Below are 26,587 nucleotides of genomic sequence, written 5' to 3' on the forward strand. Positions count from 1 at the left end.
CCCACCAAACTCCTCACAGACAGTCACCCGGAGCGGGACTCGAACCCACAACCTCCAGGTCCCTGGAACTGTGTGAATGCGACACTACATGCCGCCCCTCATTAAAACGATTGTTGAGGTTTATCAACCTCTTTTCATCAGTGAGAAAGGACCACAAGAGGATCAAAGGCTAATAATTGGGAGTTGGAACTTTCTAAGCACTGCAGTATTTTAGTGGATGTTACACTGGTACTTAAAGGCATTGATCTCCATAGCATGATCTTTTCAGTGTCCATGTCTGACTAATTATCTGTGCACTAGAGTGCATCTACAGAGGGACACAGACTGAAATCAATCAACAGACTGAATGAGGAGGGTGCTGCGTTACTCTTGGAGGGTGGTTAATGAGAGGATTTTAAGTGCTGTTTGGTAAGACATACTCTGACAAATATGGTTCCTCATAAATGTTTCTGAAGTAAGTCCATCATATTCAGCAGGGCTGTGTCAGACTCTTATGCCATGCACAATAAATAAATAAATAAATAAATAAACAATTAAATAACCAGGATATAGTGATGTCAAGGTCAAGATGCCCACCTCATGCCCTCTTCAGGGAATGTTATTTACTGTTGGCTTTCTCGACAATAGCAGGTGCAGGGAGGCACCCTGTAATCAAGATTTCAAGCAACATGATCGTGTGAAAGGCAGCAGCACATGAACAGACAGGAAAAGAGGCATGGGAGGAACTGGAGCTGTCTAGAATGTCACAATCACCGTATTGCATTTGGTAATGCATGTATCAGTCACAGCAGTGTTAGTGTGTACACTTGTCTGAAGTCACATCTGAATTGTTGGTAAAGTTAAACTGCACATTGCTTCTGCCGCCACTGCTTCAGTATTTTACAAAATGTCATGAAATTGCATTGTTGGGTGTGTGGGGGGGTGGGTATACGCAGGGGCTGGATGACTCAGAGCATTGTATTGTTCCTCAATGCCACGGTGTGCCACACAGCGTTCTGACAGAAAGCCACAGTTGACAACAGCCACCGCTGCTGGGAAAAAAAACATTGATCAGGAAACACTGAATACATTACTAGAAAAAATCTAAGAAGTAACTTGCAGTGCATTCTGACAAACGGGGACAAATATTCCAACCAAGGGATTATTTAGCATATGGTGGACGTTTGAGTTTTGGAGCTGTGTGGCAGCCAGTGGCACAGTATTATTTCAATAGAGTTAAAGGCGATGTCTGTGATTTTACTCTTACTTTTCATAAAATTGAGGATTTTACCTTACCATTTCCTGCTCTCTAATCTGTCTAATCTGCATGCTCAAAATAAGTCTAATGTATTTATAAAGGACCAGTGCCAGTAAAAAAAAACACACACACACTGTTTCAGTCCTTCTGCTCTTTCTGCTCATGGCAGAGCAAAGGCATATGGAGATTTTAAACAATGGAAAGAACTCCAAACATTGAAAAGCATGAACTGAAATGAGCATGTCACTCTATTCCTGCTCCATAGGTGGGTAATATTGATTGTTTTTGCTGCTCCGATTACATAATGTGGAAATATATCCGAATTCAGGAAACAGCTAACTACATTACTGGAAGTAATAAAAAACTAAACACCTTGAGTTACAAATAAGTTTCTGTGGTAATTTAAGCAGTGAATAAAAACATACAGACAAGCCATGTACAAAAAAAAAAAAATAAAATAATTTTTCCTACTCAAACATACTGTTCCAGCTTAAAAGATGCAGAGGTTCTGAACATTAACAAACCAGAGGGAACAGCATTTCCCACAATTGTAGACATCCCCTTTAAATAAAGATTATATGTAATTTAAGTATACACCTGAAGCTTATATCTCAAAGTTAGTGAATAAATCTATAGCAAACATTAACTTGCTGGAGGTGTTTTCCTACCCTCCTCCAAAGGTTACCAAAGGTTTCTGTAGTGCTCAGCCTGAAGTAGCAATGACAGAGGCTGTGTTCTGCTTATTAGAGATCAGTGAAACATCACCATGACTTTAAGGCTGTAATTTTAATCTAGTGTTCATTTAAATAATCATTAGAACACAATTACAATTAACACCTGAGAATCTCATTAGTTTCAGTAGAGGCTATGGCTCTCAGTCAGTGTTTGTGTCTTCTGCTGGCTGCTGTTAACCTCTGTAAGTGCTGCAATGTGCTTTGTTCAGCATATTAATGAAATGAGTTGTAATAAGCCAACATGTTTCTCCTGGTGTTCATGATGAACCTTCGTGTCAGAGCATGTACACTCTTTAATACCTAATTCTTGAGGGAATCAGAGATACATTTGCATATAGCTGAGAGGTTTTTACCCTACTTCAACCTCATCCAAATCCAGCCTCTTAATCAGTGTGAAAAATCACCCCTAAACCTAAAGGCTTTTACACACTCAACATGATTTATATGTATGGTTTACTAGGATGACAGTAAATTAATTGGAACACATTTGTAACAGATTGTTTCTCGCACATCTATAATGATTTTCAGATGGTCAAAAATTAGACACTAATTTATTCGTTCAATATTTGCAAAATTTCACCCGCGACAAACTCATGACCAACCATATATGTCTTTGGTGTTGGCATAAGAACATTCTGTTAGTCTCAGCACACAGCACTTTCTGACAGCACTGCACACAAACACTAAACACAAACCCCAGCATGTGACTGAATACATCTGCATACAAAGTGTCTATATGTTTGTAGATTCCATTTGTACTTGATTCACTGACTGACAAAACCATCAGTTACTTACATCTGAAGCAGGCGTGAACGTGCTATTTATACGTCTTCAGACCTCTGTGCTCTGTGCTTAACAGCCTTTCATTGTTCTCTAAAAAGGGAGAATAAATCAATAGCAGAAAACCTAATCTCTTGGAGAAGACATTTTGGTGTGAAAAGATCAAAATATAGAATTTTATTTCATTTTATTTCTTATTTACTGATGCTTTAACAGACTTATCCTTAAGCTCTAAAGGTCAGAAGCAGCAGCATTTTCCTACCCTAGCAGAGGTAAAGTAACATACCCCAAGAGTGGAAGCACTCGTTCTATAATTATTCTTAAAGTACACGAAGACAGGTTATGTATATTTACTGAAACAGTGATACAAGTGGAAGGGTGAACACTTGTAGCTATTATAAAATCATGTATTGTCTTCATATAAATGTTTAGTGCTGATTAAAGCTGATGGCATTATGTAATGTATGAATGGGCGTTTACACTTTATGTTATGTATGTGCATGAGATATATAGAATTTGAATTGTATTTCATAATTGCCATCTATACCTGGGAAATGCATGTGTTTTGGCCCTTTGTGATCAATATCAAGGCTCTGGGCTAAAGCATAACAGCAAAATTTATAGTAATTTGTATAGATTTAAAACACACAGCCATAATAATCCTTTTACTGTATTTGGAACAGAAACATTAAAAATAAATCCTTCCTGTAATTCTTACTAAATAAAATGTTAAAAAGAATCTTTACAAGATTTGGAATATCAGTAATCATGATCAGTGTTATGTTAGTGCCTCAAAAATATTCAAATAATCAAATTGTAATTGCTAATTACTCTTTGAAAATAATAATCTCCTTACTCATAGTACTACTTATTTCTAGTTACCAACAAATCTGTACTAAGTAGTATAAAAGAAAATAAAGTAATCCTTTTAACTCTTGACTTAGGAAATAATAAACACCCTGTGACAGTTTTCAAAGGACCAATATAAATCTAAAGTAAGTGAATTAAATGCAAAGCTTACAGAGCTGTTCCTGAATTCAAATTGAGTCAACTCTGTTAAGAGAACATTCTGCTCTGAGATATTCATCCCTAAGTTTCGTATTAGTAATGTGTTGATTTGACAGATTTAATTATGGTGTTTTCCCTCTTGTGCTGTGCTCACACAGTCAGCTGTTGTAGATAGCACTGCACAAATTCCATATAAAGACAGGCAGGAGGAAAATTATAAATATAATTCAAGTGCCTGATATTTGTGTACTGTATTGCCAGTGTGCATAAAACAAAATATTAACCTCATCAGTGCATATACATGTAATTTTTCAAACCTACAATTTTTTTTTTTTACATAAAAGAATGGAATTAAACTGTTTTCTTGTATTTTTCCCAAATTTGTTCTAGGGAGAAAGCATTTAAGCTTTAATGTTTGGTTGTGTTTTGGGGTATCCAACTGGTATTTTATTCATTTGTTAAGGCATGGATCAACGCTTCCTTCCTATGGCATTATGCAAATGTAACCTCACAAAAGCTGTAAGTACAATGTAAGCACCCTGAAGGATGAATGAATCTTTGGCAGAATCCTAGTGCTAGTGCCAAATGGGCTCAGGGTAATTGGATTGCATTTAAATGGAACTACATATAGCACACAAAAGTTCAGCGGCAAAGGGGTTAGCCTGAGCAAATCGCACTTCACACTGCTTTGCTGAGCTTTGCTGTGGTTAAATTTCCTGTGAAGTAACATTGAAATGTTCATGCAGCTCATGTGGGAGGAAACTAACGCATCCGGAGGAAACCCATACAGGGAGAACAAACTTCTCACAGACAGTGTCGTGTGGAGGGTTGGAACTCACAACCCTTTGTGACAGTGACATTATTGGTTGTGCCACAGTATTGTCCATCATTCATTTGCATCAATATTAAGTTCCAGCTTTGTATAAGATTGTTAAACACTCCATATTTGTTTTTGTTTTTTTCTAGAATTGGATGTGCCCAATATCAGGATTGGCTGTTCTTTATATTTTCTATATAAAAAAGCAGATTTTCATCAATTCAAAAGGTCTCACTTGGTGAACCAGGGAGCAAAAAAATAAATACATCGATTTTAGTATGATTTTTATTTATATACCTTTATATGTAAAATATTATTGTTTCTTTAGACTGAAGCTTTTTATAAAGAATATTTCACATTTAAATAAAGGAAACAATGTAAAATAGACAAAATGAAGCTATATTAATATTAGTACTGGCAATCAATTAAAAACTCGTCATGATAAAGTTAAAATGCCAGTACTTCCTTGTACATTTGGGAAGAGATATGTGTAGTCATTTTTAAATTAGAATTTCTTAATTTGCAGTGTGAAAATTTCAGGGAGAGCTTTATGGCATTAAAGTGGGGCCAAAACCAAAAAGCTTAATCCATAACCAGGAAATTTCGAAAAGGATTGATATTAATATTGAGAGTTTTAAAACAGTTTTCTAAAGACGATATTTCCATACTGTCTTTATGACTGTTTATTTTGTTGTTGCGTTGTACTTCTTCTTAGTCTCGCAATCTTTTTCATTTTCAGGCAGGTAGGGACAGCCCAATCAGGAACATGTTTCTCCAGCATCAGGCTGGAAAGGATAGGCAATTCTTCATCTTGCTGGAGGAACGAAGGAAGGAAAGCCAGAAACGTAGCGTAGACATTACAGATCACTGAGGTATTTGTGCCACTTCGATTCAGCAAAACAGACTGAATGCATAAGAGTAGCAGGACAACAGCACAGACATCTTAAATTAACATTGTCTTCTGTCCATGAACACCTAAATCTGCACCTTTTGTTTAACAGGAATCTAATGATCAAACACCAATATAGGCCCAGTAGTTCATAATATGAATTAAAATTTTAGAGGGGTACACAGAGGGGTAAAAAGGGTACACAGAGGCCAGTGAGCATTTTATTTATGTTAGCTGCATATTTTAGCTTTATCCTTTGAACTGTGGTTGTGATTTCACAATTCTTTGGAGTTTACTGAGGTTTTAATTTCCAGCCCATTTATAGATACGCAACATAACAGCGGAAGAGAGAATTTGGGTTATACAGCCATACAAGTACAAACCTGCAGATGTGGAGCTAATTGACTGTCCGAACCATGGACTGACTGTGAGCTCTGGAGTTTTACTCATTGTGACCTCGTGTGAGTAGTGGAGTAGGCTTTGGTACTGGTTTTACTCAGCCTGAGCCTTGTGTAAGGCTCGGAAATACTGTGAGCTCAAGTGCAAGATTGCTCAGACTTTCTCTTGTGATTAGTCAGGGTAAATATTGCAAAAGGTCACCAAACGTACACACAGTGCATATGTACCTTTTAAAGTATGGTGTTGAAGTCCAGCTATGTTCCCTAAAGTAACATTACATTCTCTTCTCCAGAAGGAAAGGTGAATATGTGCAATGTTTCATTATAGAGTTGTGTAAAATAGAAGAACATAATGTAAGTCCTGGAGATAAAATGGGGCATATGAAATCAGTATAATTTTTAATCTATAGGTTGAGCCATTTATATGGATACACCTTAATAAAATGGGAATGGTTGGTGATATTAACTTCCTGATTGTGGCACATTCGTATATGGGAGGGGGAAATTTTTTCAAGATGGGTGCTGACCATGGTGGCCATTTTGAAGTCAGCCATTTTGGATCCAACTTTTGTTTTTCAATGGGAAGAGGGTCATCAGACTTATGGGGAATTTCACAAGAAAAACAATGGTGTGCTTGGTTTTAACATAACTTTATTCTTTCATGAGTTATTTACAAGTTTCCGACCACTTATAAAATGTGTTCAAAGTGCTGCCCAATGTTGTTTTGGGTTGTCAATGCAACCCTCTTGTCCCACTCTTCACACACTGATGATGATGTGTTTAATATCACCAGCCATTCCCATTTTGTTAAGGTGTATCCATATAAATGGCCCACCTTGTACAATTATAATGGAATAAGGTACAGTTATGTTCCCTTAGTAAGAGTTTTTCTGACAGTGTACACTGAGAGGAAAACAGTACTGGTGAAATTCAGCAAATGTTTGAGAAGATATTCATAAGAAATTATTCTTAATTAAAAAGAAGAATTCAGATTTAAGTTCCCAGGAGCTTTACGTTTTTTAAACACAATAATGATAGTGGATGAGTTGCATCTGACTAACTCAAATTTATGCCAGCGCACTGCCCCATAGACCCCCAGAGACGTTGAGCGTCCGATGGGTGGGACAAAGCCCAGCATTTATCCAATGACTCGTCTCGTTTCACTGCACTTCGCTGCTTCGCTATTGAACTCTGTTCACGCTGTTTAAAGCACTGTGAAACTGCGGGAAAGCCACGTCTTTACCAGCGATAAGAAGCTGATTCTGAACAAAAGTTGAGCGCGTGGTAGTGCATATTTATTCAATGACATATACACACAACAGTATATATTTGATCACTTATTTTTTTACATTTTAGGGGAAGCTGAGCTTCCCTTGCAGTCCCACTGACATCACAACTACAGTTTAGCCCTTTTTTGCTGGTCTCTTTTGCAATTTTAGACAGGAAGCTTGTTAACAATGTGCCGGACTAGCACATTTATTATCTTACAGTCGCTGCCTGAAGAAAATTATGTGCCTTCAAAATGGTGGTTTTAAGTTATGTTTATATAACTAGCAGATACTGGCACAGATACTATTTCTCCATTCATTATGAAATTGTAAGACAGTGTCATGTCTAAGTGCTATTTTTGAATTTTGCAACATAGTGCTGTAACCTATTTGAGAGCGAGGGCATGCTTTGAGGCCAGACATGGTGTTATATGCTGAAAGTAAATGTATTGTTTATTGTATAAGTTTTCAATTTCTCATAATTTGGAGTGAATATGGAGGGTGGTGTGTATGCGGAGCCAGGCCTCACTATTGAGACTAATGAAGGTGTTGTGGGTTTAATTCAGCAAAACTATGACTAAGACTCCTTTTACTGTTCTAACCATCAAAAAATATTTTTAAAGTATAAAGGCAAGCAGCCATTTTCTAATTACGTAAAAATGTTGGGATTCTTGATTCATGTCTCGTTCTCAGAATCATTTAAAGTTGTTTTAAATGTATTTAATTATTTATTTTGGGTTTTGTAATTTCAAAACAGAGGAAATATGCTGGAAAATAGGAAATAGGCTGAGAAAAGGAATTCCTGAATGTCCTGGAGGGTCTCCAAATACATTGATCAACCATAACATAATGCAACCTGCTTGTTTCCTGCTTGTATTGTAATCCTGGTGTTGTTCTGATTGTTGTTCAAAATAATTTGAATAAAAACAATATTTATATCATTTTGATATGTCTAAAATATTACTTGCTAGTACGAATCATGCCGGTAGAGGCTGAAACGGGGAGGTGAACTGAACTCAGAAATCTTTGGGGAGGAGTTCAGGGTGGCTTATGAATGCGTATGAAGCCGTGAGGTTGTGTGTAGGTGAATGAAAGGGGTTAGTGAGTCTATGAATTAACTACTTTCAATAAACTGGTGCATGACTGAGTGTCATGTGAAACGGTAGAGAAATAGCATTAGATTGAGTGTTGAATGTCCTTTATTGATTATGATAACAGAAATTCTAGCGTGATTGGTAATTTGAGTATTCAAATGCCGCAGCAGTAAAGGGGAAATGACTGCGAAATGCGATAGAGTCAGAGTTCAACTACTAATCGATTTTTAAAGTATTACCAGCTAAATGTCATTAAGCTACAGTCTAAAAATAATAGTGACATTAATCGGGGGCCCAAAAACACACGTTGCAGGTGGATTGGCGACTCGAAAGTGTCCGTAGGTGTGAATGTGTGTGTGTCTGTGTTGCCCTGTGAAGGACTGGCGTCCCCTCCAGGGTGTATTCCCGCCTTGCGCCCAATGATTCCAGGTAGGCTCTGGACCCCCCGCGACCCTAAATTGGATAAGCGGTTACAGATAATGGATGGATGGATAATCGGGGGCCAACATGATAGTGCTTTAGACTGGATGCATTGGACAGAGTGTTGCTAAGTCCAGTGTAATTGATGGTGGTTGGGTAATGGTGAGGGGTCTGAAGCTGGCAACAATAGGTGGAAAGTGGATTGGTAGCAGCCTTGAAGTCAAGTACTACAGAGGGGCAGCATTAATAAAGCGAGATGTCCTTCGTTGGCAGGTGTGCCCTGGTGGTGGCTTTCCAATGGCATAGAGGGAATTGAGAATGGAAGGGTGATCTGCAGCACCTGCAGGAATGGCGAGATAGAAAGAAGGCAGTTTGTCATGCGGGAGAAAACTCTGAAAGAGACAAAATCCAAAGGTGCTGAGGAGCTCAAGCAAGGGGGCAAGGTAGAAAGTTGACTCAAAGATAGCGAAAATGCCTAGATGGTGATGAAAACCAGGTGCCAGAGAAGAGGCAGCATATAAGAAGGTGAATTGAATTTGAGGTGGCGTCAAGTGCCTGAGTGCTGGTCCAAGGTAATGCCTGAGAGTGCATAACTGGAACTTAGGGGCTAGGAGCATCATGGTTGTGAAGATAAGAGGACAGTTTGAAGGCCTACAGCGCCTGGAGGAATCAATGCGAACGGTACCATAGGAGGCAGGGTGAGGTGCAGTCGTTAGGAGAAGCTTAGCTGCAAGCAAAAATTAAGCTCCAGCAGGAGAGAGTTCAAGCCTTAGAGTGGACGCAGGGCAGTGAAGTTGTAGGCAGCCTGTGCAGCCGCAAAGTTATGGGGTTGGGACAAAGGTCCGTGGCATGAGAGAGGAGGGCTATAAATGAAGAGGCAGGATGCAGCGAAACCGCAAGGGAAAGGGGATTAGCATGAAGGTCCACATTAGGATAGAGGGTGTGCTGTAAAGGAAGAGGCGGGGTGTGGGACAGCCGAAAAGGAGAGAGGATTAGGACATGGCCTGTAACAGCACCTGAGAAGACGATGAGCTCGAAAGTCAGACTGGGAGTAGTGCAGCAGCAATAAGTGGGGGGTGAAGGTCCACCAAAGCACCTGAAAACAGAGCAGAAGCTAGAAGCTGTAGAGTGTGAGCAACAAGGCAGCACAGAGTAGGGTATGGTACAATAGTCCACAGCAGCATCTGAAAAGAGTACAAACTGGAAGCCGTAGGGTGGGAGGAGCATAACAGCAGAGGAGTCAGGATGAGGGTCCCCAGCAGCACCTAAATAGAAAAGTGAGAATTGTAAAGTTAGAGGCAAGGTATGGCACGGCTACAAATTGAAGGGGTTGGGATGAGCATCCACGAAGTACACAAGCTGCTGATGTAGAGGCTGGGAGAATGAGACAATAGGTTGAGAGCGAATCTAGGATGAGGAAGCTGTGCAGCAAGTAGACTGCATAGAGGGCTGGGCAGGAGACAGGCCCGCATAGAGGGCTGGGCAGGAGACAGGCCCGCCGCTGCACCTATAGAGGGGTGCAGGCTAGGAGGTCTGAGGCATGCAGCTGCGGCTGCACTAGAGGAAGAGGTGGGATGATGAAGGGAGGGTGGGATGATAAAGGGAGTGGTGTGGATGATGCGTAGAGTAGACCTATGTAGAGTAGGCAGGAGGCAGGCCCACAACAGCAACCTGTAGAGGGGGTGCGAGCTGGAAAGTATGATGCATAGAGCAGCAGCTGCCGTGGGGCAGAGGGTGGGATGAAGAAAGGGTGGAAGGGTGGGATGAAGAAAGGGTGGGTGGGTGGGTAAAATGAAAATGAATTAGCAATTTGGAAGCCATGCAGTGAGGAGACTGCATCGAGTGCCCAGAGCGCTGGACATGAGACAGGTCCGCTGCAGCACCTATAGAGCGGAGCGGGCTAGAAGGTCTGAGGCATGCAGCTGCGGCTGCAACGGAGGAAGAGGTGGGATGATAAAGGGAGTGGTGGGATGATGCCTAGAGTAGACCGTAGAGTAGACGGCGTCGAGTGCCTAGAGCGCTGACAGGAGACAGGCCCGCCGCATCACCTATAGAGGGGTGTGGGCTAGGAGGTCTGAGGCATGCAGTTGCAGCTGCAATGGGGGAAGAGGTGGGATGATGAAAGGAGGGGTGGGATGATAAAGGGAGGGGTGGGGATGATGCGTAGAGTAGACGGTGTTGAGTGCCCAGAGCGCTGGACAGGAGACAGGCCCACCTCAGCACCTATAGAGGGGTGCGGGCTAGGAGGTCTGAGGTATGCAGCTGCGGCCGCTACGGGGGAAGAGGTGGGATGATGAAGAGAGGGGTGGGATGATGCGTTGAGACATATGTAGAGGAAGAGAAAGGGAGGGGTTGGAATGATAAAGGGAGGGGTGGGATGATGAAGGGAGGCGTAGGATGATGTGTAGAGAAGATAAGAGAGAATGAAACGAGCAAGGAGTGCTGTATCTAAATGGTGCAATGCTGTCAAACAAGGCAGTATTCAGAGGGAAGGCGGAGCCGATTCGGAATGAAGGCTTAAACATGTTGCCTGATTTCTTTTCTAACATTTCAAATAGGACCATTTTGGCAAGCAGTGTAGGTGAACTAGTGCCCTGGTTATGTGCATGAATATTACAGATTCCAAGCCATTATCCAAGCAGCTCAGGTAATTATATTATTATCAAAACAGCCCTCTAAGGCACAGACCTGTGAGACAGCAAATACCATAAGGCATTGATGATAATGTCTCCAGCCCAGACACAACCAGGAAGGGTAACAGGAAGGTGAATAATGCTCCAGCAGGGGGCGTTGAGTCGGGGAGAGAGAGGAGGATGTGAAGTCATCGCATTGCTACGCAGGGGCTCCGTACACCGGCAGGTGCGTTTCTCTCTTTAGCTGAGTGAGCAAAGGGAACGCCAATGTTTCAGAGCACGTTACTGGAACGCCGAGGCTGTTCTGCTGGAGAGAAGGAAATGGGAGTCTCAAGGCACTGTAGAGCTTGTAGCTGTGGAGCGGCAGCCATACCGATGGTAGATTTGCGTTCCCCAAACACGAGGCAGTCCCGTAGCAGCGTAGCCGGAGATGAAGGTAAGGTGAGGCTCAAGGCCGTGCACCAGCATCTGAGGCAGATGCGGAGGGTCGCTCAGGAGGCCAGTTGCAGTTGGAGGAGAAGCAGGAGAGCAGAGCACCGATCCTGAGTGGGTAAGACCGCAGAGCATAGAAACAGTTGAAGCGACTGCAGGTGCGACAATGGCCGTACGTAACTTCAGATACTGGGCAGTCCCATAGCAAGTGTTTTTTTAAAACAGGAGGCTCGGTTTGGTTCGATAATGGCCAAACACAGCTCTGAATATGTGGATCAGCAGAAATGACCCAGCGTGGAGGAGCGAGCTGACGTAGTGAAGCACTCGAATCGAGATCCGTCTCCTGAACTAAAAAGAAGCGGAAATGACGTGAATTTGCAGGGTATATATAGGGCTGAGAGGAGGAGTTTGGGCATGGTCCTACTCCCAAAATTATGTAAAAATACAAATATAATTTCTCCAGGTAATGATTGTGCACATTTTCTGATTTGGAACATAGAAAATGACCCACCTTCCATCAGAAGGAATTTAATTTGGATTGGCCTCAAGCATAGTACAGTATAATGATTGGGGTTTATACATGATATAAACTGTTTTTTTTTCTCATTCCACTATAGAGAAGCTTGTATGTTTGCTGAATTTCACTGAAGTTTAGACATCATTAAGAATTATATATTGTATTTTGAATGCAAACCATAGGAGGCAAACTGACCACATTTTTGCTATATTTAAAGAAAAAGCTTGTGAACCTTAATATGCTTGTTTAAAAAAATGTATAAGAGAAAAAATTTTCTATTTCAGTTTGTTTTGCAGTGTGGAAAAATCATCACATGCGCACAGTGACCAATTACTTCATTGTGAACCTCTCCTTCGCTGACATCCTGGTCACTATCACCTGCCTGCCTGCAAGCCTGGTGGTGGACATCACAGAAACCTGGTTCTTTGGAGATACATTGTGTCGGATATTACCTTATTTACAGGTAAGGCTTTGAGAGAGAAGGTAAAAATTTATCTCAGTAGTCTTAAGAGTTATGCAGGGGTGGCAGACCAAATAAATGAAACATTGTAACACACTGCATGTACAACCTTCATCTTGAATATTGTCTCTGTCCAAATAAAAACATGTATCTCCAGTTTTTGTTTATTTATTTAGTTTACTACATCATACAACCACAGTATTTGTCCTTTACATTGAGCAAACATTTAATGATGAATTGACCAATCGAAATACTTCAGAATTACTTGGGATAAAATCTTTTTTATTGACTTTCATTAATTTAAGAATGTGTTTCTTTCTCATCTAAAGATACTATTTGAAGATACAGGTATTTCATTGGACAGAAACAATCTATATTTAGATGTGAAGCACATAGTGAACTTATATATAATGTCTGTTTATAAATTATAACTGCTTTACTTCAGTTACACTGCATTTTGTCACGGATCACGGAGCGGATTGACAGAGGCGGACGCACTTGCTAAAACACAAATACTTTAATCAAAACAAAGAAACCACACGACATGAACAGGAAGCAAAACGAAACGACTTAACTGGGAATAACAAAGACTTGACTCGGAGTAGGAAAGAAACAAAACAACATGACTTAGAAAACAAAACGACTGGAATAGGAAAGGGAAAGAGACAACACGACAGGACTCGGAACATAGTAGCAACACGACATGACTGGGCAACAATACAATACAAAATGAACGACCACAGGAAGTGATGGAAGGGGACTTAAATACACAACATAGACGAGACGCACCTGGACAGATAACGAGGAGGACGGGTTAACACATGACACAGACGAGAAGGCGGAACAAAGGCGGGACAAGGGCGGAGACAAGAACATAAACAAAACATAGCCATGTGCTAAAAGAGCACATGACCTGGGAAAACAGAGGTGACGAGACGAGGGCGTGACACATTTCAATTTCAGAAATTTGTTTGGCCAAAACCTTTCCTCTACACTACCATAATAACAATGTGTCAATCATGTTTTCAGAATTATTTAATTTAACATTTTTCTTAATAGCTTAATAAACTCTTCTGGTTCCTATCACAGACATTGTCAACTATTCTCATTTTATATATACATAGCTACCTAACATGTTTAAAAAACAAATTAAAATGTATTAATGAAAAACAATGTCTAATAATCTATTATATAAGGTATGCTATTTCTGCTCTAAGGATTTTATACCAGGTGAAATGCATTGTTACATGTGAAAAGCTAAAGGCCTACTGTGGGCATTCACAATCATGTCTCTGACGAGACACATAGAGGGAAGAAAAAAAGGATGGAGGGAGAAGGCTTTCAAACAGAAGAGGCTGGAAAATCCAAGGGCAAACAAGAGTGAAGATTGGTGTAGTTTTGTGTTTTTTGTGTTTTCTGTTTTGTGTTTTCTTCCATGTGAATGAGACATTAGGTAGGTGGATGTTGTTGGAAGTTGAGGCACTGTGGTTCTTTGTCTGTGCGACTTGTCAACTCATGTGCACGTTTGTTAAGCATTCGTGATTTAGGGACAAAAACAGATAAAAAAAAAAAACTGAATTTCACACTGGTTTCTAAAACATCAGAATTTCCAGCTTTAAAACTTGAATAAAAAATCTACTGTGTTTTAAATATGACATTTTATCAGACCTTAAATTAAAAGGTTTGATGCTAGCACGATGCGAGCCGCCATTTTGTAAAGGTGAGATTAATGCAAGAAAATGTTTGCAATTCACTCATAATCCAGTAATAGAACCATAAACATTTGTCCCGAGGGATGAAAGATTTTTTTGTCTTTTTGGCATGGCTTTTAATTAAATGATGAAACAGCCCAGTCCACATGTGTTATATTCATTATTTTATACAACTATATAAAATATATTTTGTTATATATGGATATATTTTTCGCCCTGTCATTATTAATTCCATAACAATTTATGCAAATAATACAAGGACAAATCTTTTTTTTTTTTAATTGAAACTCTGCAGTCATTAGTCTACCCTTTGTTTGTGTGTATAATAAATATATATAAATATACATAGTGCAATAGGGGCATTGGCAGCTGTGTCCTAAGTGGTTAGAGATGTGGGCTTGGGACTGAGTGGTCACTGGTTCAAACCTCTCAACAGGCAAGTAAGTTGGACACAGAAAATCTGAAGTGTCCACAATTATCAAAAAGTACCTGCTGCAACATTTAAGGTGAAATGGATAAAGTGTAAAAGGATGTCAACTTCAGAATTCTAATTAAAGCCACCAAAATGAGTGAATTCAGGGTGTTTCAGAGGTAAAATTGGCTTACAGCCCACTGCCCATAGTGGATTACTGTTTCTTGTATTTTTTGATACACTAACACATGATAAACCAAATATTTTGAAAAATGTATGAGTCTTTCATTAATGTAAAAAAATTTAACAGGAATTTCCTGAAGATAATGAATTCTTTTTTCTTGCATTTTCAATAACACACCTTAAAAAAATCCTTTAAAATAATAAAAAACCCAATCCCAATCTAGTTCCATTTTGTCAATTTTGTAGCTTAATGGCATTGAATATGACTGCCCAGAACTCATATTAGTCTGTTGTAATCTTTATTTATTGTAATTTTTTTTATGTCTCTGGGCTTAATCTGTGATCTGAGCACTATGTTTTTATTAAATCTTATATTAGACAGCATCACAAACAGCTTGTTAATCAGTGAATCATCAGGTGTGGTTATGCAAAAAATGCATTACAATATTCAAGGGTACTTCAAGATTAGCAATGCTGCTAAAGGAAAACAATTTCCTGTTGTTAATCAGCTGTAAGTGCCAGGTAATCAATACGGCTAAGCTCTGTCTGATTTTACCCTACTTTTTCCAAGGCCAGCCTATAGTTCTGTGCCCATGCTAATTTTCTTACCACGAGTTCATCTCCCATTCTTTCTCACTTTCACTTCTGTGCTTACTAAATCCAGTAACAGTCAGGCTTGGGTTTGATGTGCAATAGAAACAGGGTTCTTAGATTCCATTTTAGAAAGTAGACTAAACTGGGGATTGTTATAGCTGAGTTAGCGGTTGAGTTTCTCATCATGACTGACTTATTGTTGCAGGCTCAAAGACTTCATCATTATTTCTACTGACGTGTATTGTATAGTCCTTATATGCACATATGTTAAGTGCAGGAGGTAGACAATGATTTACTGTTCTGATTTCATACATATGGGTTCTGTCTACAAGAGAATGGTATGTCTTGGAGAAGGGAGGACAGGAAACTCCTTATTTATGTTCCTTTCAGTACCAGAGTAGGATATAATGTAAATAAGCCCAATACCATTACCTAATATAGAAAGAAAACAACTAATATAAATGGTGACTTGAATGAGAGAGGAGTGCATTGGCTGAAACCCCTCTCATCAAGCAGTCCATTGGAGCTTAGTTTCATGCTGTTCTTTTCATTGTGAAAAACTTTATTTACAACTCAAGAATGGTGTCGGCAGTCTTCTTCATCATCTTCTTCACAACATTGGAAATAAACTACACTACACTGTCAGAAAAACTTGTGGTGAGAAAACGTGCATGGGCACAGATCTATAGGCTGGCCTGGAAAAAGTAAGGTAGGATCAGACAGAGCTTGGCTGTATTGATTAGCTGGCACTTACTGCTGATTAATGGCAGGAAAGGAAGCTGTTTGCCTTTAGCAGCATTGCTAATTGCTAATTCCTAATCCTGAAGTACCCTTGAATAACCTTGATTATTTTTTTCAAACAATAAATGGCATTAAATAACCCAAATACATGGAACAAATTGACTTTAAAACCATCTTGTACTTTTATATGTACATTTACACTCTTTGGACCTTTATAAATACCTCTGGTTTCCTCCTACAGTCCAAAGCCCACGTTGGTAGGTGGATTGCCAACTCAAATGTGTCCATAGGTGTGAGTGTGTGAGTGTGTGTCGCCCTGTGAAAGACTGGCACCCCCTCCAGTGTGTGTTCCCACCTTGCGCCCAGTGATTCCAGGTAGGCTCCACCGTGAACCTGAATTGGATAAGTGGTTTCAGACAATGAATGAATGATATTCTAATTTATTGAGATGCATCTGTAACTAATTTTATCTCATGTTTTCTGACTTGTGCTAAGCTTACATTATAAGACTTTTAAAATATAAAATCTGACACTTTCTCACATCTTAAGAAAATGTCACAAGTTTTAGTTGCAAACTATGATATTAAAGAATTTTGCTGGGTCATTTATTGCAAGAATGCAACTAGATTCCTTACTCTCACTGTGGTGGTCCCTCAAGGGAACATATTCAGTACCTCTAGTTAGGGAACATAATTGTACCATATCTTATATTAATTGTAGATTTTTACACTGTGATGTTTCATATGCTCTATTTCATCTCCAGGAATTTTTTAGATTTTTATTTTGCTACTGTTTTACTACTAGATCTATAACGAAAGCTTATGAGTACTCATCTCTCCTTCTAGAGAAGAGAATGTAATTTTAATTAATTTTAGACAACAAAGCTGGACTTAAAATCACTGTTGTACCTTTATAAAAGGTACATTTGTACCTTTAGTGACAATAATATTGTTAATTGTTAATAATAATAACACACTACCTCTTTTTCTGACAGTTTAGGGGTTGGATCTCTTCATGCCAAGTTATGGGCTGAACCACTGTACCCACCGCACTTTTCATTCATTCATTCATTTTCTGTAACCACTTATCCAGTTCAGAGTCGCGGTGGGTCCATAGCCTACCTGGAATCACTGGATGCAAGGCGGGAACACATCCTGGAGGGGGCGCCAGTCCTTCAAAGTGCAACACACAAACTCACACCTACAGAAACTTTCGAGTTGCCAATCCACCTACCAACGTGTTTTTATAGACTGTGGGAGGAAACCCACGCAGACACGAGGAGAACACATCAAACTCCTCACAGACAATCACCCGGGGTGGGACTTGAACCCACAACCTCCAGAGTTGTGTGTTCCTGGAGCTGTGTGACTGCGACACTACCTGCTGCCCCACCATGCCACCAACTAAGCAAATATAGCTGCTTGATCAGGAATCAAAGTGTGAAGCTGCATTATATTTGCAAGTTAGGGGTGCTGAATGTGACGTGCATGTCGATAGATTGTGCCTCATTTAAATAATCAGCCTCATATTGAATACAGTATTTTGCAATGTTTATTAGTAATTTACAATGACCGCATCACTATTTGCATGAGTGAAGACTTAAGACTTGTGACAATATTAAACATGGTTGATTTTATCAGAATGTCAAGGTGAGAATAAGATGGAGTTAAGACCGCCCTCCGGTCGAGATGACTGGAGCATGCTGAAACTCCAGCAAGACTTATGTGACTTTGGAAATTTGTTTGCGTTTGGCATAAGGCCAGCATTAAGCAGCCCAAGGTGTTTTTCCACAGTACCCCATGCTATTGTAATGAAAAGGTTTTTTTTTTGTTAAAAAAAAGAACTTGAGCACTGGTGTAAGGCTCATTTCCATTGCTCAAAATCATCTCTTTTCATTTAGCCTGATTGCTGTCTGATGTCTCTGTTTAAAGACCTTACACTCCATCATCAGAGCTGATTTGGACAGGAATGTTTGATTCCTTGCTGTAATTCCCTGACAGAGTAACCTGTTTGGCTGCAGAAGAAGGTTACTCCACAAATTGTGTCTTTTGCAGCCACATTTTTAGCAGCAATTTTCTGTCTGCCTTTTTAACAGAAACCCATACTGTTAATGGGAGATGAAAGCACATGTATGGCAGTAAAAGTTCATAAATGCTACTTAGAATTGTATTATCTTAGGCTGCATCTGAGGCACAGCAGGTCCTCTGTAACTCTGTCCAAAACCCTCCCTAATGTGAAACTATGTGCAGTAGCCAAAACAAGCTGCTATCTTATGTCAAATGTTAAAACACATTTTTGTGATATTTGTCAGATTTTACCAGTGATTACAAATGTGATTTTAAGACATTTCTGTGGCTTTCCATGCTGTTCTGAATTCAGACACAAATTTAGTTCTGTATTACTGAAAATAGCTGCAAATATCATGTTGCTTAAAGGGTCTAGATCCGCATTTCCCAACATTTTTTATCACAAAATGTCACTCCAATAAATAATAATAATAAAAAAAGAATAAAGCTCTTTGCATCTATTTGACAGCCAAAACCACACCCACCAACAGAGGCACTGGCAGCTGTAATCAGCCACAATTTTTTTTAAACATTCATAATGACAACAGCAGATCAATTGGATTTTTTATTAAATAATTTGCTTGATATTGAAAAGCATTTTTTGGCTGCTTAAACAGCAAACCCTGAGAGATAAGGTCAGAATAGTCAGACTGTTTTCTTAAATATTCTGACTTTATTCTCAAAATATTCTAATTATTATTTTATTATTTCTTGAAACATTCAGACTTTTGACTTTATTCTTGGAAGTTTCTAATTTCCAAGTGTGTGAGGTGTGGCCACAAGTTAAACAGGTTCAAACAGCACCAAGGATATTTTTGATGACTCTCCAATTGAGAAAGTTTGGTCTAGATGATGGTCTTGGCAACTCTAACTTTGGGGCAAAGATCATGCCACTCTATGAAGGAGAAGGATGTAGACAAGAGTAGTTTGACCCTCAGGTTGTTACTTAACACTACCAAACTTGAATTAAACCACAGTTGACACCGACTCTCAGTCACAAATAAAATAATGGAATTGGAAACTACTGTCTTAACCTCTCTTGTCTTCTGCTCCCCCTCAGTTCTCTCCAGTTCTTTTATACCGGCCATGTTTCCACAGAGAGTGTGCTGACAGGTAATAAGAGCTGAGTCAAGCGAGTAGAGTCATGTGACTATAGCCCTACCTCAGTTTGTGTAGATCTAGGCTCATCTCAGCTGAGCAGCCTCTGGGGTTGGTTTGTACTTGGGGGCAATGCCTGTGGTGTGGCTTTAACAAGCCCCTCAGTCTCCAGGGGCTTGTGCCATAAAGGGGATATATTGATTTTTTGTTTTTAGCATTTTTTGTTTTTGTTCTTATCCTTAGCATTGTTCATGCATAGAAACTTTGGGTAACCAAAGGCCAGGAACTATACATAATAGAGTTAACTAAAGTCTTAGTGTTTGTATTTACACATTTCTGCCAAACGTTAACATTTTAGGAACTGTCTTATTATTTAGCATTTTGTCTGAAGAATTATTTACTTATCACACAGACAGTAAATCAGTATTTTTCTGACCTTTTTTTTTGTTGCATTCTTGCACATTTACATTCATAAAATGACCAAAACATTAAGCTTTTTAAAAAAAAGAATATTGCAGAAAGGCTTGCTTAGCACTTATGAAAAGTTGTGTTCTAAAGAGTATTGGCCAGATTTAACCACACAAAATAGTCTTGAGAACAAACAGATCAGGCTCTTGTTTTGATCCTCTGTACAGAATGCTCAGAATAGTTCAGAAATGTTTTAAAATTGTCAGCTCTACGTAGAACAAAATAGATTTTTTTTTCAGTAAAAAGCTTTCTGAAAGGCCTCTATATTAAAATGTATTTGGTTATATATGTTTAACACTTCAGTTGAAAGTGAAGAGTATATTTTAAGAAAATTATCCTTTTCAGTGCATTTTCAAATTAAGCACCATCCACACAGACCTGGATAGTTTTGTAGTACAATCCGGATTCCAAAAAAGTTGGCACACTAAACAAATTGTGAATAAAAACTGAATGCAATGATGTGGAGATGGCAAATGTCAATATTTTATTCGTAATAGAACATAGATGACAGATCAAAAGTTTAATCTGAGTAAATGTAACATTTTAAAGGAAAAATATGTTGATTCAAAATTTCACAGTGTCAACAAATCCCCAAAAAGTTGGGACAAGTAGCAATAAGTGGCTGGAAAAAGGTAATTGAGCATATAACGAACAACTGGAAGACAAATTAACACAGCAGCAATACCAGAATGGTGTTACCCAGCATAAAATAGCAAAGACTTTTAAGTTATCATCATCAACCGCGCATGACATCATCAAAAGATTCAGAGAATCTGGAACAATTGCTGTGCGTATGGGTCAAGGCCGTAAAACTCTACTGGATGCTCGTGATCTCCGGGCCTTTAAACGTCACTGCACCTCAAACAGGAATGCCACTGTCAAGGAAATAACAGAATGGGCTCAGGATTGCTTCCAGAAAGCATTGTCAGTGAACACAATCCACCGTGCCATCCGCCGTTTCCAGCTGAAATTCTACATTGCAAAGAGCAAGCCATTCAAGCTCCACAAGCTCAGACGATTGCACTGGGCCAGGGGTCTATTAAAAGGGAGCGTGGCAAAATGGAAGACTGTTCTGTGGTCAGATGAGTCACGATTTGAAATTCTTTATGGAACACTGGGACGACATGTCATCCGGACCAGAGAGGACAAGGATAACCCAAGTTGTTATCAACGCTCCGTTCAGAAGCCTGCATCACTGATGGTATGGGGTTGCATGAGTGCGTGTGGCATGGGCAGCTTGCATTTCTGGAAAGGCACCATTAATGCAGAGAACTATGTTCAGGTTCTAGAACAACATATGCTCCCATCTAGACGTCATCTCTTTCAGGGAAGACCCTGCATTTTTCAACAAGATAATGCCAGACCACATTCTGCAGCAATCACAACATCATGGCTACGTAGGAGAAGGATCCGGGTACTGAAATGGCCAGGCTGCAGTCCAGATCTTTCACCTATAGAGAACATTTGGTGCATCATAAAGAGGAAGGTGCAACAAAGAAGGCCCAAGACGATTGAACAGTTAGAGGCCTGTATTAGACATGAATGGGAGAGCATTCCTATTTCTAAGCTTGAGAAACTGGTCTCCTCTGTCCCCAGACGTCTGTTGAGTGTTGTAAGAAGAAGGGGGGATGCCACACAGTGGTAAAAAATTGCGTTGTCCCAACTTTTTTGGCATTTGTTGACGCCATGAAATTTTGAAACAACATATTTTTTCCCTTAAAATGACACATTCTCTCAGTTAAAACTTCTGATCTGTGATTTGTGTTCTATTCTGAATATAATATTAGATGTTGGCACCTCCACATCATTGCATTCAGTTTTTATTCACAATTTGTTTAGTGTCCCAAATTTTTTGGAATCTGGTTTGTACACAATGCAGCGGTGTAATATAATTATTTTTTATAAATATTTAAAGTGCATTATTTAGGGTGTATGTCATTGTTTGGGACAGAGCATAGTTTACATGAGGTGCCAGGAAGGAAACAAATACAAAGTCGGCATGTTTTTCCCATGTGGTCTCGCTTATTGTTATTTTTTTCATGGATATGTACATTTCCTTTGTCCAACATTTTATTCATCCCTGATGCTTACACCATGTCTGTCTCTGACTATGAATTTGTCTGCATTCTCTGTAGTGTGGAGAAGAGGAATTCACGTTCCTCTGTAACTACCTGTACGTCTTCGGTTTAACATAACATCTGATTATTGACCAGTCACAATTGTTGTGCTCTGCACCAACATGACAGTTAGTTACATTTCTAAGATGTGGATACAGGATACAAAAGCAAGAGTGTGACAAAATTATGTTTCTGTTTTTATTTTATTAATTTCCTTTTATTTCATGCTGTTTATATTTTATAATAACTGCATGGTTATTGGATTAATAGAACTGATCCAAAATTACCTGGAACCAAACTTTGCTGTTTGAACTTGCACTTAAAGCTAAGAATGTTTTTCCTTTGCTTGTCATGTCACCATTTCTTGGGTTGTTTTGGTCTGACTTCATTTAAGACATCTAGCACTGAGCGCCTTTCAAACACACTGTTCCATCAATGTCAAATAGCTGCCTCTCTTAAAGGTAGCACATAAAGGCAGCCATGGTGTGATCCCTAGGATGGGGATTGGGACCCCTTGATCTAGTATTAATGTAATGGAAGAAGCGATAGGGTCAGTGTTTAGCTGAATTGTTATGGTATGTACAAACCTTTTGATGTGATTGCTCTCAGAAATTGGTCCATTTTCAGAGAAGACGTGTAAAAGCACGCAAAAAGCCTCTGCATTGAGTGTGTGATCACTCAGGCATGGAAGCTTTATTTTAACATGGTGACTTGAAGTGTTGAATCTAATCTAAGGTGCGTCTTTCACACGGAGTGTGGGGTGTATTTGAAGGTTTTGTCAAGTGAAAAATGTATAAACCCTTAAACATGTCAATTATTTAATTCCTGTTATTAAGTACAGCTATAGTTTCTGGTGGGGAACTAAGGACATAATATTCTTCTGTGTCATTTAATTGACAGGAGCAATCAAACATTTTCTCCAATTTTTATTCTTATTTAACAGTTATTACACTGTTATATTGGCCATGATGTATCAGAGAATCTGCACTAAACCTATATAAATACATGGACCCCGTTAGACAGCAGCTAAATCTCTCTTAAAATATTTACATTTAAAAGTTGTATCAATAGTCTCACATCACTCTTCAATTCTGTTCTATTCATTCAGTAGCAATGAGTGTATTGTTAATATTAGGTATAGTCAAGGTTATAACGAAATCTTAGTTTATTAAAACACATAATGTTTTATGTTAGAACAAAAAATTGTTCAATAATATTTTCCAAATTAATCCAAAAACTATTTAAGAATGTTTTTCCTCATCAGTTGCTGGCTCTTCTTTCTGTTTACGTGCTGGAAAAATGTCTGGTGTTTTCCTTTCTTTCTGTGCCCTGGCAAAGCAATGACATTTGGAGTCATTTGGACTGTGTAGAGACCTCTGAATGTTGAAAAGCATGAAAAGGTCTGAGGAAGTTCAGCTCCCACCAGTCATCAGTGTTCCCACTTGTGCTACCTTTGTGGTCCTGCACTCTCATTATCCTTCCCAAGTTTTCCTTGTCTATGTCCTGTGTGTATTATAGCCCCTTGTTTTCAGTGTTCTGGTGTCTGGTCTTGGATGTAGATGTCAGTGTTTGTGTAATCCCACATCAGTTCCCAGTTCACAGTTTCCTGTTTGTTTCTGTCCAGTTTACTTATTTCTTTCCTAGTTGGATGTCTCACCTGTGTTTATTTTATATGTTGTGTCTGGTTTTGGTTTTGTTGTAGTTAAAACATTAATTGCATTTACATTTACCTGTATCCTTCCTCAAATCTTTAAACCATACACAGTATACTAGCATTAATATATATATATATATATATATATATATATATATATATATATATATATATATATATATATATATATATATGAAACAGCAAAACTAATCAATATTGCACAACTTTCCTAGTTTTGAGGTCTCTTCACAATCCACAGCAGTTCACAGCAAGCCATTTAGTTTCTTTCCTATCAACTGAGCCATTGCTACATAGAAACCATGGAACTTTTTCCAGGACACAAACAGATCAGAGAGCCTGAAACCATGTTATATATAAGCTATATGGTCTCAGTTAAATGGTTCCCACCTTTAGTGTTTTTGATTTTCACTAATTAGGCTAACCATGAATACTACTTTATTTGGGTCTACAATTTAAAATACAATATACAAAGGCCCAGCTTTTGTCAGTTGCTTAAGTTGTACATTTATGCAAAAAACAAACCCACACCTAATTGCTGCAATGCAGCACATTCTAATCTGATACGACTAAGCAGAGCATCTCTTCTTCCAGATGTGTTTACTTACGATTACTGAAGATATTGAACAGTATTTAGAAAGCAGTTTTGCTTTTGTTTTGGAGCCCTCTGCAGCCCTCTAGTAATCCTTACGTGCAGCACAGAGGCTTCCAAAAATCATTATCAAATTACTGTGCTTATATTCATGGTTATTAATTGACTTTGGCAGCCATCTGTGCAGGTATTCGCCTAAGTTAACATCAGCTCCATACAAGGTATAACAGTGACTTTGTCAGAGCCAAAGAAAGACAGCAGACAGAGGCCAGAACCACCGCTCATAACTGGATGTTGGAGGTCAACCTAGAGAAGCAGTTGGTTTTCTCAAACATTGCAAGGATATCAGAGGTCAGACCTGGGGCCTCATTTATAAATCTCTGCGTATATTCTGGAGTGAAAGTGTGCTTGTGCACAAATAAAAGTCAGATTTATAGAACTGTGTGCACAAACACCTGTACACTGCCCCTGGTCTTAACATCAGACTCTTCCAAGCAGATTCTTCTGGGAATACTGTATGGAAGAGGCCCATGAATGAAACAAGGCCAAATATCTTGAGCTCAAAAAGGAATGTAGAAAGAATAGGTGGAAAAGCAGCAGAGAGTCCATTGTGGTTGGAAGTAGGGGCGTTTAGAGGGTTGCAGGAGTGAAGAGCCAGCAAAACCATCATTGATGGTTTAGTACGCTATATGGACACAAGTCGGGGAGCCATCGACCCCAGCTGGGTCGCCCAGGTGAGGGTGCCTAGTTAACTAGGACCTGAAACCTCCCATTACCCTTGGTATATCACTGAAGATGTGTCTAATTGCACCACATGGTGTATCTGAGACTGCACAAGGGGCAATGGAATATCAGGATCTTAGTACAATGTCCTTCCTCCAATGAGGAGTCAAAAATGCAACCCACTTCTGCCACAAATATAGTTCCATTCTCTTCATCTATTGTCACATCTATTCTTAACTGGTCTATTAGCAATTAAGCTTGAAAATTGATTTTACAAATGTGATTTTGCAAAACTGCAGAAGAAACTAACATTATGTCCTTAGTTATAATGTCAACAATCCTGTTGTGTCTGGCAATATTGTTTTGTGTTTTTACTGCACTTACAGATATTCACATCCTTTATTAGATAGCAAAGAATATTTGGCTCAAATATGGCATATGTGAAGTTCTCTTGTGGCCCATGTTTTTTCCTGTAATGACGGTGTTGTCTGGCTACCACATCTCAGCCACAGGTCCACCTTACATGGGCCAGATGTTGACATGTGGCCCAGGTCTGGCCCACACAACACGTGTCATAACAAGACATTTGGCCCATGTCCGGCTGACACAACACTTGCCAGTGCCATAACTGAGCCGTTATTGCAAAAAAGTGAGACAGATTTATCCCAAGTGTGTCTGCTATCTGGAAGACTCTATAATGCAGGTTAGTGGGGAATTGGATCTCATTCATTCCAGTTTGATTCCAGTCCAATCACATAAATTATTTATATTAGCCAATGAATTAAGGTTCCAAACTCAAGTACATTAGTTTCTAGTTTCCCAGATAATTTCTTCAGAAAACCCCAGATGCTGGGCTTAATGACTTTTGTTGTTGGGAATGTTCTTCATCTTATGTCTAAAAATAATGATGCTCTAGCCATTTCTCTGACAGCAGTGTCATCACTATTAAGTACTTGTAGTAAGTAAACCAGCCTTGAGGGGACAGAAGTCTACAATGTCCAGAACCCCCAGTCCTCCAATGCACTGGTTGCAGAAGCTAAATTGTGTGTGAATTAAGATTAAACACCACCCTCTTACAGCCTGCAAAGTTCTGTAGTTCTGCTTGTATAAAACCTTTTGTGAAATATGCACATTTGGAAAAACTTGTTGAAGTTTCTCCAAAGCAATTAATCAAATGATTCCAGCTGTCATCACGGTTGGTTAAGAAGATGCACTGAATTTTTCAAGTCTGGTTGTCTCTCTCTCTCTCTCTCTCTCTCTCTCTCTCTCACACACACACACACACACACGCACGCAGCACACACACACACACAGAATTTCTGGTTTAAATCATATAGCTCAATTTATACTATGTCTGATAGTACAGAAAACAAAATGGCTTTAAACTACTACTTAAACTACAGAAAGATGCCTGCTAAACCAGGTATTGGGGCATACTTGTATCTATTATTTCATCACCAACATTTGTTTGTACAGACAGTCCAAAATGGCTGTATTTGCTAAATATGCATTCCTTTAGGTC

At 39.2% G+C, this 26,587-nt stretch overlaps 1 protein-coding gene across 1 annotated transcript in view; it reads left to right on the forward strand.

The window, feature by feature from the left end:
* The window catches only part of hcrtr2 (hypocretin (orexin) receptor 2), a 109,305-nt gene that overhangs the window by 53,732 nt on the left and 28,986 nt on the right, over positions 1-26,587 (forward strand). Inside the window, exon 2 of the mRNA XM_066678269.1 lies at positions 12,512-12,690. Coding sequence (XP_066534366.1) covers positions 12,512-12,690 — 179 coding nt within the window. The remainder of the gene's footprint in view (positions 1-12,511; positions 12,691-26,587) is intronic.

The sequence above is a fragment of the Hoplias malabaricus genome, chromosome 8 (assembly GCF_029633855.1).
Source record: "Hoplias malabaricus isolate fHopMal1 chromosome 8, fHopMal1.hap1, whole genome shotgun sequence".
Lineage (NCBI taxonomy): Eukaryota > Metazoa > Chordata > Actinopteri > Characiformes > Erythrinidae > Hoplias > Hoplias malabaricus.